The 13915-nt window shown below is 48.6% G+C and overlaps 4 protein-coding genes across 4 annotated transcripts; all 4 read left to right on the forward strand.

The window, feature by feature from the left end:
• Nucleotides 1-3: 3 nt before the first annotated feature.
• P175DRAFT_0489479 (PEX11 family protein) lies at nucleotides 4-939 on the forward strand (the record flags this gene model as incomplete). The annotated part of the gene is made up of 3 exons (XM_040895740.1): nucleotides 4-70; nucleotides 233-710; nucleotides 777-939. The coding sequence occupies 3 exons, from the start codon at nucleotides 4-6 to the stop codon at nucleotides 937-939; spliced, it is 708 nt and encodes a 235-aa protein (XP_040755749.1).
• A 1309-nt stretch (nucleotides 940-2248) lies between these two features.
• Nucleotides 2249-4589, forward strand: P175DRAFT_029814 (putative plasma membrane antiporter). Its single transcript, XM_040892805.1, has 8 exons — nucleotides 2249-2463; nucleotides 2539-2607; nucleotides 2663-2772; nucleotides 2821-2994; nucleotides 3053-3465; nucleotides 3516-3931; nucleotides 3985-4086; nucleotides 4142-4589. The coding sequence occupies exons 1-8, from the start codon at nucleotides 2409-2411 to the stop codon at nucleotides 4522-4524; spliced, it is 1722 nt and encodes a 573-aa protein (XP_040755750.1). The 5' UTR covers nucleotides 2249-2408; the 3' UTR covers nucleotides 4525-4589.
• Nucleotides 4590-8730: 4141 nt separating this feature from the next.
• Nucleotides 8731-11070, forward strand: acuF (phosphoenolpyruvate carboxykinase PCK1). Its single transcript, XM_040892806.1, has 2 exons — nucleotides 8731-8981; nucleotides 9344-11070. Exons 1-2 carry the CDS (start codon nucleotides 8970-8972, stop codon nucleotides 10688-10690), a joined length of 1359 nt encoding a protein of 452 aa, XP_040755751.1. The 5' UTR covers nucleotides 8731-8969; the 3' UTR covers nucleotides 10691-11070.
• A 738-nt stretch (nucleotides 11071-11808) lies between these two features.
• Nucleotides 11809-13365, forward strand: P175DRAFT_0497477 (putative mitochondrial dicarboxylate carrier protein). Its single transcript, XM_040896292.1, has 4 exons — nucleotides 11809-11928; nucleotides 12035-12963; nucleotides 13045-13129; nucleotides 13237-13365. The coding sequence occupies exons 2-3, from the start codon at nucleotides 12068-12070 to the stop codon at nucleotides 13091-13093; spliced, it is 945 nt and encodes a 314-aa protein (XP_040755752.1). The 5' UTR covers nucleotides 11809-11928; nucleotides 12035-12067; the 3' UTR covers nucleotides 13094-13129; nucleotides 13237-13365.
• The last annotated feature ends 550 nt before the right edge of the window (nucleotides 13366-13915 follow it).

Consider the following 13915-nt stretch of genomic DNA (forward strand, 5'->3'; position numbering starts at 1 on the left):
AAAATGGTCGCAGACGCTTTGGTTTACCACCCGGCTTTGGCGCACTACCTGCGCTTTGCTGCTACTACCCGTACGTGTGATCCTCTCTTATGATGATTTCTGTTGGTGCTTCTCCCCCGGCGCGAAGGGAAGGAGGGGGTCGTGTGGAAGGAATGGCCCGAAACTGGGAGCTTCTTTGTGATGCAGACAGGTTTTTGTGTACCTGGATTTGTCTGCTAACAGGATACCATAGTCGGTCGTGACAAGCTCCTCCGTACCCTCCAATACTTCTCTCGCTTCTATGCCTGGTACCTGTACCGCACCAACCAAGCCGAGTCCGCTATCGCCCCATTTAATGCGATCAAGAAGCAGTTTGCAACAACAAGAAAGGTTCTGAGGATTGGAAAGTTCATTGAGCACCTCAAGGCGGCTGCTCTTGCGGCTGACAACAAAGGCCCTGTCGACCCTGTGCTCCGCTACCTTGCCATCGGTCGTCAGCTCGGTTATGCTGGCTACCTGTCCCTAGACAGCATTATCTTGTTTGATGCCATTGGAGTCCGCAAAGTCGCTGCCGCTAAGCGGATGCAAGATTCTTCTTACCGTTGCTGGATCTCCGGGCTGGCCTGCAGCGCCCTTGCTGGTGTCTACACCCTGTGGAGGTTGAAGCAGAAGGAGAAGACCCTTGATCTGAAGGAGGGGGAGGGCGTGGTGGAGGCGAAGAAGCTTGAAAAGTATGTGCAGAAAACCTGTTTGCGAAGAGGTGCCAAGTCCAGATGCTAACGAAAGCTTTCTTGTAGGGAACGTGCTGCTGCTCGTCTTCAACTCATTTCCGACCTCCTCGATCTGACTATCCCCGTTTCTGGCGTTGGCCTTGTATCTCTCGACGACGGAATTATTGGTATCGCCGGTACAATCAGTAGTTTGATCGGCGTGTGGAGCCAGTGGCGAAAGACCGCCTAAACAATCGATACCCTACCCATTACCAGCCCAACAGCTTTGATGAATTTTCCTTGGAGTGCGTGTACAGGTTGGCACGAAAGGCGATATTCCCGCCACTTTTCCTTTGCCAGAACTGTCGAAACCTTTTGCAGTCCCTGGACCAGCTTGTGCCCAACTCACTTAGGGAATGTGAGAGGACAAGGAGGTGTAAATTGACGGATGGAGACAGACGACAGAAGCCCGTGGGTACATAATTAATATTGATTTCCTTGATCGGAGCCTGGTCGATTTTCTGCCTGATAATAGTTGAGTCAAGACGTATTCTTAGACCTCACTACATTTTCTTCTCTGGACATATATACTTTAGAATTTATTTCTCCTCCGTTTGCGCCCAATTGAACAGCAGAGTACATGCATTCTCGCCAGTTTCTCAGCCTTTTTACTTTCCTTCTTCCCTCGCAATCCTTTGAGATCTCACCCCCTAACTTCCCATTCCAGCAAAAACATGTGAAATCATGATGCCCTGGATCCTCTTCCCTTCTGCCTTAGGCACCAGTCGTCGATCGTGACCCAACCACAATTTTGGGAACTTGAAACTGCATCCATGGATCTCAGGACTTCTTACAACTCTACACAATTACCTCTTACATTTAGATTCTAGGAGTTCTAATCAAAACTGTTCGCTAGGATTCCGGGAGGATATTCATAACCATCCCTTTCTGAACCCCCCCTTATTTTTGGCCTATTCTCCAGAAGGGTGACAGGAACCATGCTCTCCCACTCACCTTATCGCTAGCCAGAAAAAAGAATATGGAAGTGCATTCAATATTGAACTCCATCAGGCCCTTTTGGGGGCCATATTATTGGGTCCATGCTGCTTGGCTAGCCGCCACATTCCTCCTTTATTGCCAATAAACCAGCGTTAGGCTCGATAACAACGTCCCGAACTATGGGATCAGCAAAAATGCGTTCATGGCTGAGCTCTTCAAACTCCCCCTCCCGGCATCTAGTTTCAGCCCCTTTCCAATCAGAAAGTACTCCAAACCATCGTTCAGGGGGCTTTCCGCGCCAGACACGTCGATCACTGTCTATCGGCTTGGCCAAGCTTTGTATGGGCTTACAATGATCCTGCAAGGGTGTGTGGGTGGGTGTGTGTGTGTACGTGTGTAATGGCCCACACTCTCTACCGACATATTCTTGGGAGATTTTACGCGTGAGATACGGGCCAAGGGGTAATAATACATGGCCAGCTGCCGCCGCTGGTGTGGCCCTCGGTGGCTGTCCAAACCGTTTTACATTCCAAATCGTCTGGTGGTGAGGACATGCTTTCCTGGCGTCTCGACACCCTTGTTATCCATGGACAACTATTTGAACCCTCTGGCAGAAACCTGAGCTGTTCGATCGTGGGTTGGACATTGGCCGGGCTACCTCCTACCACAAACTTGGAGTAGCTATTATCAGCGGAGGACTAGAATCCTCCCTACGGCACGATGCTACACCCCATTCTCGATTTAAGCGATCTTAATGTTATCCTTGTGGTCTCGAGTGAGTGCATATCGTGTGGGAGGGGTTTCTATCTCGTCTGTCTCTTCTTAGGCTAACCGATTCCCTATCTCTTAGGCTTCTATGTTCTCATTATTGGATTTATATCCTTAAAAGTCAAGCAAAGATGGTATCTAGGCGAAGCATGTATGCTATGGCCATCAATTGTCTTTTTTCTTTCGGCTGACCTTTTCCCATCTAGTACCCGCTTTCCTCATCGGCATTGCATTCGGTCCCCTAGGCGCAAAGCTTCTTGTTGTTGACCATTGGGGGAGTAATGACGGCGGTAGCGCGACAAGTGCGATCTCTTACGTACGTCTAGACAACATTTGTTCCAGACTCCAAGCTGACGGGAGCTAGGCTATGACACGACTTGTCATTGGAATTCAATTGGTAAAAGTTGGATATCAACTGCCAAAGAAATACCTAAAGCGACGTTTTAAGGAGATGACTATCTGCTTGTTACCATTGATGACTATCGGGTGGATTGTAACATCTGCTTGTATCATGTTGATGATTCCAAACATTTCTTTCGTATGTTTTTATTCCTCTTAGTGATTGAGAATATCCTAATGAAACCCTTTTACTACAGCTTGCAGCACTCATAATTGGCTCATGTGTAACGTGCACGGATCCGATTTTATCTCAGGCGATCGCAAAAGGCCCCTTCGCTGACAACTATGTCCATCGACCTCTCCGAGAATTTATATCCTCTGAGGCAGGTGGGAATGATGGGTTTGGGTTTTCTTTTCTATTACTCGGCGTATCTCTGCTTCGATATGCAGAGGCGCCCGTAAACACCATTGTATTAGCAGAATTTGACCTGGAAGAAGGAGAACCAGATCTTCTAGGTTCTCTTGATAGGGGCCGCTTTGGAGGGGGTGCTGGCACCGCGCTGAAGCATTGGTTTGTTGAAGGCTTCCTCTACATGATCATCCTAGGGGCTGGATATGGGATAATTGTCGGCTTTGTTTGCCAGAAAGTTCTAAACATGTCGTCTAAGAGGCAAGTGCCTCCCTCTTTTTCGAAGGAGCATGTTACTGACACTCAAACAGGAAGTGGATTGACCATGAGTGTTTTACCTTGATTCCTGTGGCTCTCGGGACGTTTATTGTTGGTACTTGTGGCTGTTTTGGCTCTGACGAGACCCTGGCCTGCTTCATAGCAGGAAGCATGCTGAACTGGGATGGGCTATACAATACTGAGATCCAGGCACGACATGATTCATTCAACACGTCGTTGGAGACTCTGTTAAATTACGCCACCTTTATGTACCTGGGGGCGATTATGCCGTGGCAGGAGTTTCACATGCCGACAGCTACCGGGATCACTTATCCGCGTCTTTTAGGGCTAGGAGTTTTGATACTCATCTTTCGACGCATCCCTGCAATTATGGCTGGATATCGATTTATGCCAAGGATATGCAGCAACTGGAAGGAAGCTTTGTTTATGGGGCATTTCGGTCCAATCGGTATGCTTAATTCCAGCCCATTCCATCTTTGGTATGCTGACCTTGAGTTCTAGGCGTGGGAGCAATTGCATATGTGGAATACGCTCGACGACTGTTTCCGGATCGCGGAGAAAGTGACAGAGAAATCAACCAATTAACCGATGCCATGATACCAGGTAGGGTGCTCCCTCTATCATCATGTTGGCGTTTGTTTCTGACGGAAATCTACAGTTGTCTACTGGCTAGTTCTCTTTTCTATCATCATCCACGGCTTATCTGTTCCCATCCTCTATGTGTTTTACAGAGCATTCAAAGTACCACGTATTCACGACCACCCGGTGGAGGTTGTTCTCTTGTCTGAGAATGAGCCGTTGCCCAACAACAGTACAGTAAATCCACAGCGGTACTCGGTGTTTCTCAACAACCGTTTCTCCGAGCCACCGGATATCCACGAGAGTGACGAGGAAAAGGGACTCGCGCGCATACGAGAAAATAGTGAGACCCAGCTGCGACGAAGCGAGGACAGCTCTGGTTTACCGGATCTGGAAATAGCGCGCTCGCAGAGATCGAACCAACGATTAAACGACGAAATGGATGCAAGGGAGATTGTCTGAAGGTACTACGCGCTCTACATTGTCTAGACGGGTAGGATATCATTCATTATTCATTCACTCATTCATCGTCCACGACTTCGGATCACACAGAAATAAAAGCATCTCTCCAGTCTCCGACTCCTGGTGCACCTATTTCACGCCAGCCGCAGTTTCACTACTCGCAGGTCGAGGATTCGAGCTTAAACGGGGCAGGTCTACATGAGTCAGTTCATCGAGCTCTTTCGAGCAGTGAGGATGAGCAAACCTTTCCACAGGCGCTGCAGGTCTTACTCTCGCCAGCAATGCTGGTGCCGCAGGAGGGACAGGCAGTGTGGCCCATTTTGGTCTCTTATCGTTGAGATGGGTAGCTTTGGGATAGGCAGATGAGAAGTTGATGCGCGTTGCTTTAGTCCGCGAAAAGTTGGTTAGCCTGGTCTCGTACCGCCGACAGCAGACAGCGGGAACTGGGGAAATTCTTACCACGATTTGGGACTGAGATCGACTCTTGCAGAGGAAAGTGAGATGAAAACAGAAAAGGGCGAAGAGAGGGGGGAGAGAAGTTGTTTTTTCACTACCCCGCCGTTGTTGAAGCCCCGCTCCAGCTGGTGGTGGATGATTGGTTGTTTGTGGGTGGGATGCCTCAGGTTGAGGGTCACACTTATCATACGATGATCGCGATAGGAGGGATGCCAGTTTCATTGGCACTCTATGATACGATATTAGTGAATCTGTTCTAGTGTACCCTCGTGTGAGCTCTTCTCTTTCCGAGGCGAAGGACGTGTTTATATCAATTTTTAGATAGGCACTACAAACTAGAAGTTGAAGAAACTTAGGTACTCCATTCCCTCTCTCTGTTTTCTTCTATAGAGCAACCCCTGGGTACAACGGTACAGAAATGAATGAGTGATACCTTCTTGATTGATTAATTGCTATTATCCTTAAGGAGCTATCACGTCAACGGGATTAGTTCTGGTTCTCGCTATCAGCAGTAGACATAAGTCCACCACCTAGTTACGTTACTTGGTAATGAACGGATTTATGAGTATCACTCACTCACTTGCTGTTTCAGTCAATGTTAGCGTTCTGATTGTACTACTCGTAGCTTAGGTAGGTAGGTAGTTCTCCGGAATAGAGGGAATATTTCTTTTCCGGGTCGACCGTCATTCGAGACTCCAGTGGAGTTTCCGCTGGAGTATGGATGGATACCCTGATACCTACCAGTACCAGGTGGGATTGGGATTGGGATCCGGGGTAAGCCTCCAGTGGAGGTGGGGACTACTTCCTCGGTAGTGGTTAGCCCCTAGTTACTTTACGTATTTATATTGCATCCCGGGTTGTATTCTTTGATTCGTAATGCGAAAATCGGCAGTTATACTAGTAGTAGTTATCTCGTAGGGCGTGGTAATTTGTTTTTGAAAATTGCTAGGTAGATTGTAGTAGAAACGGCGAAATCGCAACGAAGAGAACTTTAGGGTTTACTTATCCTCTTTCACATATGTACTTACTAACTGTTACAAGATTGCGGTTCTGTCTTATTCTTAGCAGGATATGTAACTAGATGGTTCTTATTAACCAGGCATCCAGGCCGATTTTCTGAATATGTGAGAAGAGGCCTGAATCCTGAGGCAGATACAGAAACGATCCAAATTGATTCCGCATCCTTTTTCTTTTTTTAATTTTTTTTTTTTTTCGGCTGGATAAACAAGGTCGGATGTGTTCGCCATGTGGATATGGAATCGACAGGAACAGAACAGGACTTCCTATTAGCCAATACGGTGGGTGCATCAGGATACCAATTAGTACCTATGTACCTAGGTACGGTAGGTACCTGACCCGGCATGAGAATGTGACGTTATTGGGTAGCATTATCTATCAGGAAGTAAGTACCTAAGTATTGTCACTAATCGTCCCTGCCCAAGAGTTAGAGCAATAAGTATACTCCTATACCCAAGTTGACCAAGTCGGGACGGTTGCTGACTCGTCGGTTGCGGGCGAAAATAGGGTCGAAACCGACAAAATGCTCGCCGAAAATTTTGGGTTGCCCATTCTTTTCTTCCTGATTAATGATTTGTTGGTAATGAATGAATGAATGAATGATTTAAATTATTTAATTTCCACATGCACATAGCTCCATAATATGAGGCATTTTACAGTGTTGCTGCAGGTGACAATTAATTTCTTTCTCCCTTCTTGATGCTTTCCTAAATCTTCCGGATTGGGAACCCCTACGGATCCACAGTAGGGCCTAGTAACTTGCACAGCCCAAGGGGAAAACTGATCAAGCCCTGCTTTCATGATATCTTCCTAACCTGCCCGATCTGTGGACCAGCTCTTCATTTCACCCCCGTTTTATTTTGATTCTGAGTCGTAGCAAGGTTTCATCCAAATCACGCCACAATGGGAATTGTTTGCGATTCTATCTTGACAGGTATAACAAGAAACCTATATAGAGCAGTTCAACTGCAGAGGTCCTAGCTCCGGGGAAGGCCCGTGTGGTCCAGGCGCTCATCGGATGCGGGGTACAGCAATACAACCGAGAAAATGATAGGAGGACACAATAGTCCTGCAAGCGTGACCTCTATCCAGGGGCTCAATTGACTCGCGTACCTAAACCTCTCAACCAGAAAGGGAGAGAGAGAGAGAGAGAGAGAGCCTCATTCGTATATCAGTTGACCACGTGAAGCGAAAGATTCGTAGACTACGGACTAGTTAGGGTTATGTATGGCGCCTGACCTACGGAGGAAACACAAAACGAAAAGAAAAGAAAAGAAAAGGATCCACAAAAGAGTCCTAAGATTCTAGACACTCGAGAATAGCTTCCAGTCTGGTACCTACTACCTCTTCAGGCTCTTCTGCCTGGCTGACTTGTGATTGGCTGCACGGTTGGTCCCGGGAGCTGCGTCGGGATGACTAAGAGCATTCTCGTTTGGGGATAGCGTGCTACGAAAGAACCCGAGTCTGGATCCGGCATTTCATCACCTGAATGCGATTTTGTTCCTGGCACACGATTTGCAAGAGGGATGGTTGTATTTTGCTACCTAGGGAGTAAATAAAAGAGAGCTATCTATCGATCTATCGATCTATCTATACGGACTATTACCTAGAATGAAAGTAGAAAAGTGAAAAGGAGAAAGCAGGTGTATAGTGCGTAGTAGACTTCTCGCCTACTGCCTGACCGGGTTAGGAGCCCTTAGCCGAAAAACCGTGACCTCCCCGCAAAATTTGGTTCTTAGTCTCCCGTTGACTCTATCGCCAACAGCCTAGGCCTGTGATGTTTGAGATCATTTCCGACGTCATCACTTTCCAGCATTCTTCCATTGGTCCGTACAGGAGGCTTTTTGCTCTCTCCTCTACTACAACTGGGCATTCTGCGTTTTTACTTTGGCATTGTGTCATGATCCTGAGAATGTAGACCGTCGTTTTCAGCTGCTTGCTCGTGAAGGCCGAGTCTGAGGAGCCATAAATAAAGTAAGTTTCTTCTCCCTAGCTCCCTAGCAACCTTCCTTTGTAACCTCTGCGTAAGACCAGACTCAGCTGAGGCATTTTTAGTATTGACCACCCTCTCCCGAGACGCGCTGTCGGCGATAATACACCTCAAGTTTTATCCCTTTCCGATCTGCTGGATTCTTCATTTTAGTTGGTGCGTTGACTCGTCCTTCCGGAACCTCTTCGTGCCCACATCTGGGGGTCGGGACATTTCGGACTGCCGTGAGAGTCATTTGTCGCCCCAACTCGGCCCACAGCCCCCGACATCTCCCGTGAAACTGTGGAGAAGTATCATCGGAGAAGGCAGTGAAAGTCTTGATACCCGTCGTGATCATGGCTCCTGGTTCAAACATTCATATACCCCCTGGTTGCCCGCCGTCTCCGGGTCCTCTGGCAGCAGATTTCTTCGAACAACAAGTTGCAAAGCAACGAAATAACAACTACCACTCGACTTCACTCAGAAACATGGTTGCTACATCTGTGAATCGTACTGCCTTGCACCCAGGTGGTGTTCAGTATGTCTCTCTTTCTTCCTTGACACTACTTCCTTGCTGTCCTGGCTCGTCGTCACTCCTGATGCTGCCGGACCAACTCATTTTCATCTATACCTATCTATACCCATATCTTTCTTGCATTGAGCTGCACTAACCTGTACCACGTTAGGCCTGGCAAGGGTCACACGGAACTGGAAGAAGAACTCCATGAACACGCTCACATCGACTACGAGCGCGTTGCTATTGTAAGACCTCTGATGACCTAGTCCCCTGAGATATACCACTAACACCGAGTAGATTGCCAACCCCTCTGTCGCTGCTCTCTATGAGGATGCTCTTGTTTACGAGACCGGTACCGCTATCACATCCAGCGGTGCTTTGACTGCCTACTCTGGTGCCAAAACTGGCCGCTCTCCTTCAGACAAGCGTGTGGTGAAGGAGGAGTCCTCTGAGAATGAGGTCTGGTGGGGACCTGTCAACAAGCCCATGACTCCTGATGTAAGTCCACTTGCCTTTTTTTTTTTTTTTTTTTTTTTTTTTTGTCTGTGTTGCGCATGCCTTTTCAATAATGTTGTGCCCCTTGCATTTGGTCGATCATTGCGGGTCTCTGCATTTGTGCCCTCAAGCTTTATACTTCTGTCACCGACTGTGCATGTGTGGGCCTCGCTGGATTAGCTAAATGCCTCACCATATCCTGTGAGGCATTTTTTGCCCTTTAGGGCTGCATAACTAATTTCCTGCACTTTAATTCCTTGCTTTACTTTTTGCTGTTATTGGTATGGGAGGTCGTCGCTGGACCTGTATGATGGCATGGGTGTGAATGTTACCTTAGAGCTGATGAACTAACTTGCGACTGCTAGGTCTGGCGTATCAACCGTGAGCGTGCTGTTGACTACCTCAACACCCGCAACCGTATCTATGTTATCGATGGTTTCGCTGGCTGGGATGAGAGATACCGCATCAGCGTCCGTGTCGTCTGCGCTCGCGCCTACCATGCTCTCTTCATGCGCAACATGCTTATCCGCCCCTCCGCCGAGGAACTCCAGCACTTCCACCCCGACTATGTTATCTACAACGCTGGTTCCTTCCCTGCTAACCGCTTTACTGAGGGTATGACCTCTGCCACCTCCGTCGCCATCAACTTTGCCGAGAAGGAGATGGTTATCCTGGGTACCGAGTACGCCGGTGAGATGAAGAAGGGTGTCTTCACCATCCTCTTCTACGAGATGCCCGTGAAGCACAACGTCCTGACTCTCCACTCCTCTGCCAACGAGGGCCCCAACGGCGATGTTACTGTCTTCTTTGGTCTGTCCGGAACTGGAAAGACCACTTTGTCTGCTGACCCCAAGCGTGCCCTGATCGGTGACGACGAGCACTGCTGGACCGATCGTGGTGTCTTCAACATTGAAGGTGGCTGCTACGCCAAGTGCATTGGTCTCTCTGCTGAGAAGGAACCCGATATTTTCAACGCCATCCGCTTCGGTTCCGTCCTCGAGAACGTCGTCTTCGACCCTATTAGCCGTGTTGTCAACTATGACGACTCCACCCTCACCGAGAACACCCGCTGCGCCTACCCCATCGAGTACATCGAGAACGCTAAGATTCCTTGCGTGTCCGACAGCCACCCAACCAACATCATCCTCCTCACCTGCGATGCCCGCGGTGTCCTCCCCCCTATCTCCAAGCTCACCACCGAGCAGACCATGTTCCACTTCATCTCTGGTTACACCTCCAAGATGGCCGGTACCGAGGACGGTGTCACTGAGCCCCAGGCCACCTTCTCCTCGTGCTTCGCGCAGCCCTTCCTTGCCCTCCACCCCATGCGCTACGCTCGTATGCTGGCCGACAAGATCTCCGAGCACAAGGCTAATGCCTGGCTCCTCAACACCGGTTGGGTTGGCGCCGGCGCCACCACTGGTGGTAAGCGCTGCCCGCTGAAGTACACCCGTGCTATCCTGGACGCCATCCACAACGGGGAGCTGGCCAAGGCCGAGTACGAGACCTACGAAGTCTTCAACCTCCACGTTCCCACCAGCTGCCCTGGCGTGCCTTCTGAGCTGCTGAACCCCAGGAACAGCTGGACCGCCTCCACCAGCTTCACAGATGAGGTTAACAAGCTGGCTAAGCTGTTCAACGAGAACTTCACCAAGTACTCTGACCAGGCTACCAAGGAGGTTATTGCGGCTGGCCCCGTGCCTCTCGAGTAGAGCGCTTTTTTTTTAAAAAAAAAAAAAAAAAAGAAAAACTGGCTTTCTTCTGCGTTTTGTGATTTCCCCTGTGTGTTTTCCTTGTTTACACATCTTGCATGGCGTGCTGCGTTTTAAATATCTGGGTCTGAATTTCTGTTACCATGGACGCTTGCTTTGCAGGCTGGCAACGTTACAATTTGGCAATACCTTTTTTTTTTTGGGCTATGATTGAAGAGTGTTGGGTCATTTAGAGATGGCCAGTAGAGGTTAGATAATGCAATTCAATTCTTGAAAAATCTCACGAATAAAAAAGTCTGTTCCCACGTCATTGGGCTGCCATACAGCTTGCAGGGGATTCGAATCACGGATAATTGTCCGGCATGCCATGTCTGGCCGGGAGATAATTTATGACCTTTTTGAGGCCCGAAAAGACTACTCGTCTCGCTTCTCACGATACATCCACAGGTATACTCCGTACAGGCTAAAGAAATTCTCCAATCAGCGAGAATCGGATCTTCTCTCGTATCTATTTATCTAGTTAGTACGGACTACGGAGTTATTCATTTAGTTAATTAATTTTTCCACTGCTTTTCAGAGGTATACTATAGTTCACGAGTTAGTGCTCCGTAGAGAAGTGCCGATTTCGGCGTCAATCGGACAATCAACTTGAATTTGAACTGAACTTGAACTTGAATTGACTGGATCTATTTTATTGGAGCACAGTGATCCGGGGGAACTCATAAGTACCTGGAGTACGGAGTAGGGGAATAGATAGATATGTATATTGACAAGGGCTTCGGTGGCTGCGACCTGGATATCCGTCCATCCTCGGGCGATCGGAGGAATAGGGACAGAATAGTGGTAGATAGAGATATTATTTCTTGTATAATCAACCACATTCTTGGATCAAGAGAGCAAGAATCGGACAGGATAAATGACAGGTATACTCATCCTAAGGATCGGGTACTCCTGGAGACGAGACTGACTTAGACTTCATCCCCGCATTTTACTCCTCGTCAACCATTTGACAGCCAAAGACCCCATCGTACAAAACCGCGTTGTCTCCCCTGCTCTCCTCCTCTTTTCCATTCCTCCTTCTCTTCGTCCTTCCTGATTATTCTCGTCCATCGGGATCTTCTCATACAGGCCATTTTCTTTGTCCTGCCCTTGATACGTCATTTCCCGGCCAGACAAATTGCCTCTCAGCGTGACTTTTCTTCCTGGCAGTTCCCCTGTTTTGCCTTCTACTGCATCAAGTCAGTGAATGGTTTCCTCTCCGTCCCTTCGTTCCATCTTCGGGTTATTATCCTTTTAGCGATTCTTCGCGATTTCTCTCGAAACCAGCTGACTTTTCCCCATCAGATTTTGCTGTGAAATCGTGCTTTCTGGTCTAACATGGCTTCCACTACAAAAGAGTCCTCACAGCCGGCGATGGATTTCTTGCACCATCCCTATACGCGCGCTGCGCTTCCCTTCGTTAATGGTGGGTTGGCTGGCATGACGGCCACCGTCGTCATCCAGCCCATTGATATGATCAAGGTACGCCTACAACTTGCTGGCGAGGGTGTGCGCACTGGCCCCCGCCCGTCAGCTTTTGGCGTTGCTCGCGATATTATCGCGTCTGGGAAAGCTCTCGATCTATACACCGGGTTATCTGCAGGGCTTCTGCGTCAGGCCGTCTACACTACTGCACGCCTGGGATTCTTCGACACATTCATGGGGTCGCTCAGCAAGAAGGCCGAAACAGCCAACCGGCCAGTCACCTTCGTGGAGCGCGCAGGAGCCGGGTTGACCGCCGGTGGAGTCGCTGCCATGATTGGTAACCCTGCAGACCTCGCGCTCGTCAGAATGCAGTCTGATGGGCTTAAACCCCCCGAGGCGCGGGCTAACTACCGCTCCGTCATCGATGCCTTGGCCCGAATTTCCAAAGCGGAAGGTGTGACTGCTTTGTGGGCTGGTGCTTTCCCAACCGTGGTGCGTGCAATGGCCCTCAATCTCGGTCAGCTTGCTTTCTTTGCCGAGTCCAAGGCCCAGTTGAAGGCTCGAACAACTCTATCAACCCAAAACCAGACTTTCGCCGCCTCTGCGATCGCTGGTTTCTTTGCCAGTTTCCTGTCGCTACCATTCGATTTTGTCAAGACCCGTCTGCAGAAGCAACAGAAGGATCCCAAATCCGGTCAGCTGCCGTACAAGGGGATGCTTGACTGCGCGCGCAAGGTTGTCCAAGAAGAAGGGTGGTTGAGGTTCTATCGTGGTTTCGGCACGTACTACGTGCGGATCGCTCCCCATGCGTTAGTCTCCCCCACTCTGCATCCTTTTAAAAAAAGAAAAAAAAAAGAAAAAAAAACTAACCCCACGGCTCTCCACTTTAGGATGGTAACCCTTATCGTCGCCGATTATCTCAACCTCCTTACCAAATAATTGTCGTCCCAACAAACAGGGACTGATGTTCATGCGGTATGTGAACGATCAGCTGGAAGACTTGCTTTTTTTTCACCTCGTCTTTTCTGCTATCTAATATTTGAGTCCGTGGTGGATGACCATGATCCTACTATCCTCACCAGCGACCACCTTGCCTTTTTCTGATCAGTCACCGGATAGAAAATGCAGCGTCTAGGACCGCAAAGGAGACATTAATCGGTGGACTTGCGTGTAATATGCTGTCCGGAACAGTTTATCGTCGCTCAATGTTGTCGGGATCAAAAGTCGTTTCCCAATGCTGCCAAGGAATACCCATGTTATATTTATTTGTTCGTGGCTGGCGTACATGACTGGAGTTTTTTTTTTCTTCCCTTTTTTTTTGTTCGCACTTCTGACTGCTCTTTTCGTTTCCTTTCTGTTATTCTACCGCGAGGTCTGGATCTCTGTTTCCCTCGAAGGGATACCTACGACCTACTGTTAGTTATTTCACAGAATGATTTTCTGATTACGGAGCACTCGGTATTGTTAACTAAGTCTATACCCCTGAGGAGCTGATTCCGTGATGAGCCGCGCTCGTACCAATAGAATCTGTACCTAGGCAGTCTAGACCCTGCTCAGAATGAAAATCATGTGCCAAATTATAGTACGTCGTCACTCAACACCTCAACTGATTCCACAGGAAGAGTGGAGTCAAGTCAGCAAGTAACCATCTACGGAGTAAAGCGGTAAAGTCGACAGAAATCGAATCTGTTGAGAGTCGGGTACACCGTATAGAGAGTCATATTCGTTTGTACGGATATGTGGCTTTGGATTTGTGGTTGT

The sequence above is a fragment of the Aspergillus ochraceoroseus genome (genome assembly GCF_002846915.1).
Source record: "Aspergillus ochraceoroseus IBT 24754 chromosome Unknown P175scaffold_1, whole genome shotgun sequence".
NCBI classification, from domain to species: Eukaryota; Fungi; Ascomycota; class Eurotiomycetes; order Eurotiales; family Aspergillaceae; genus Aspergillus; species Aspergillus ochraceoroseus.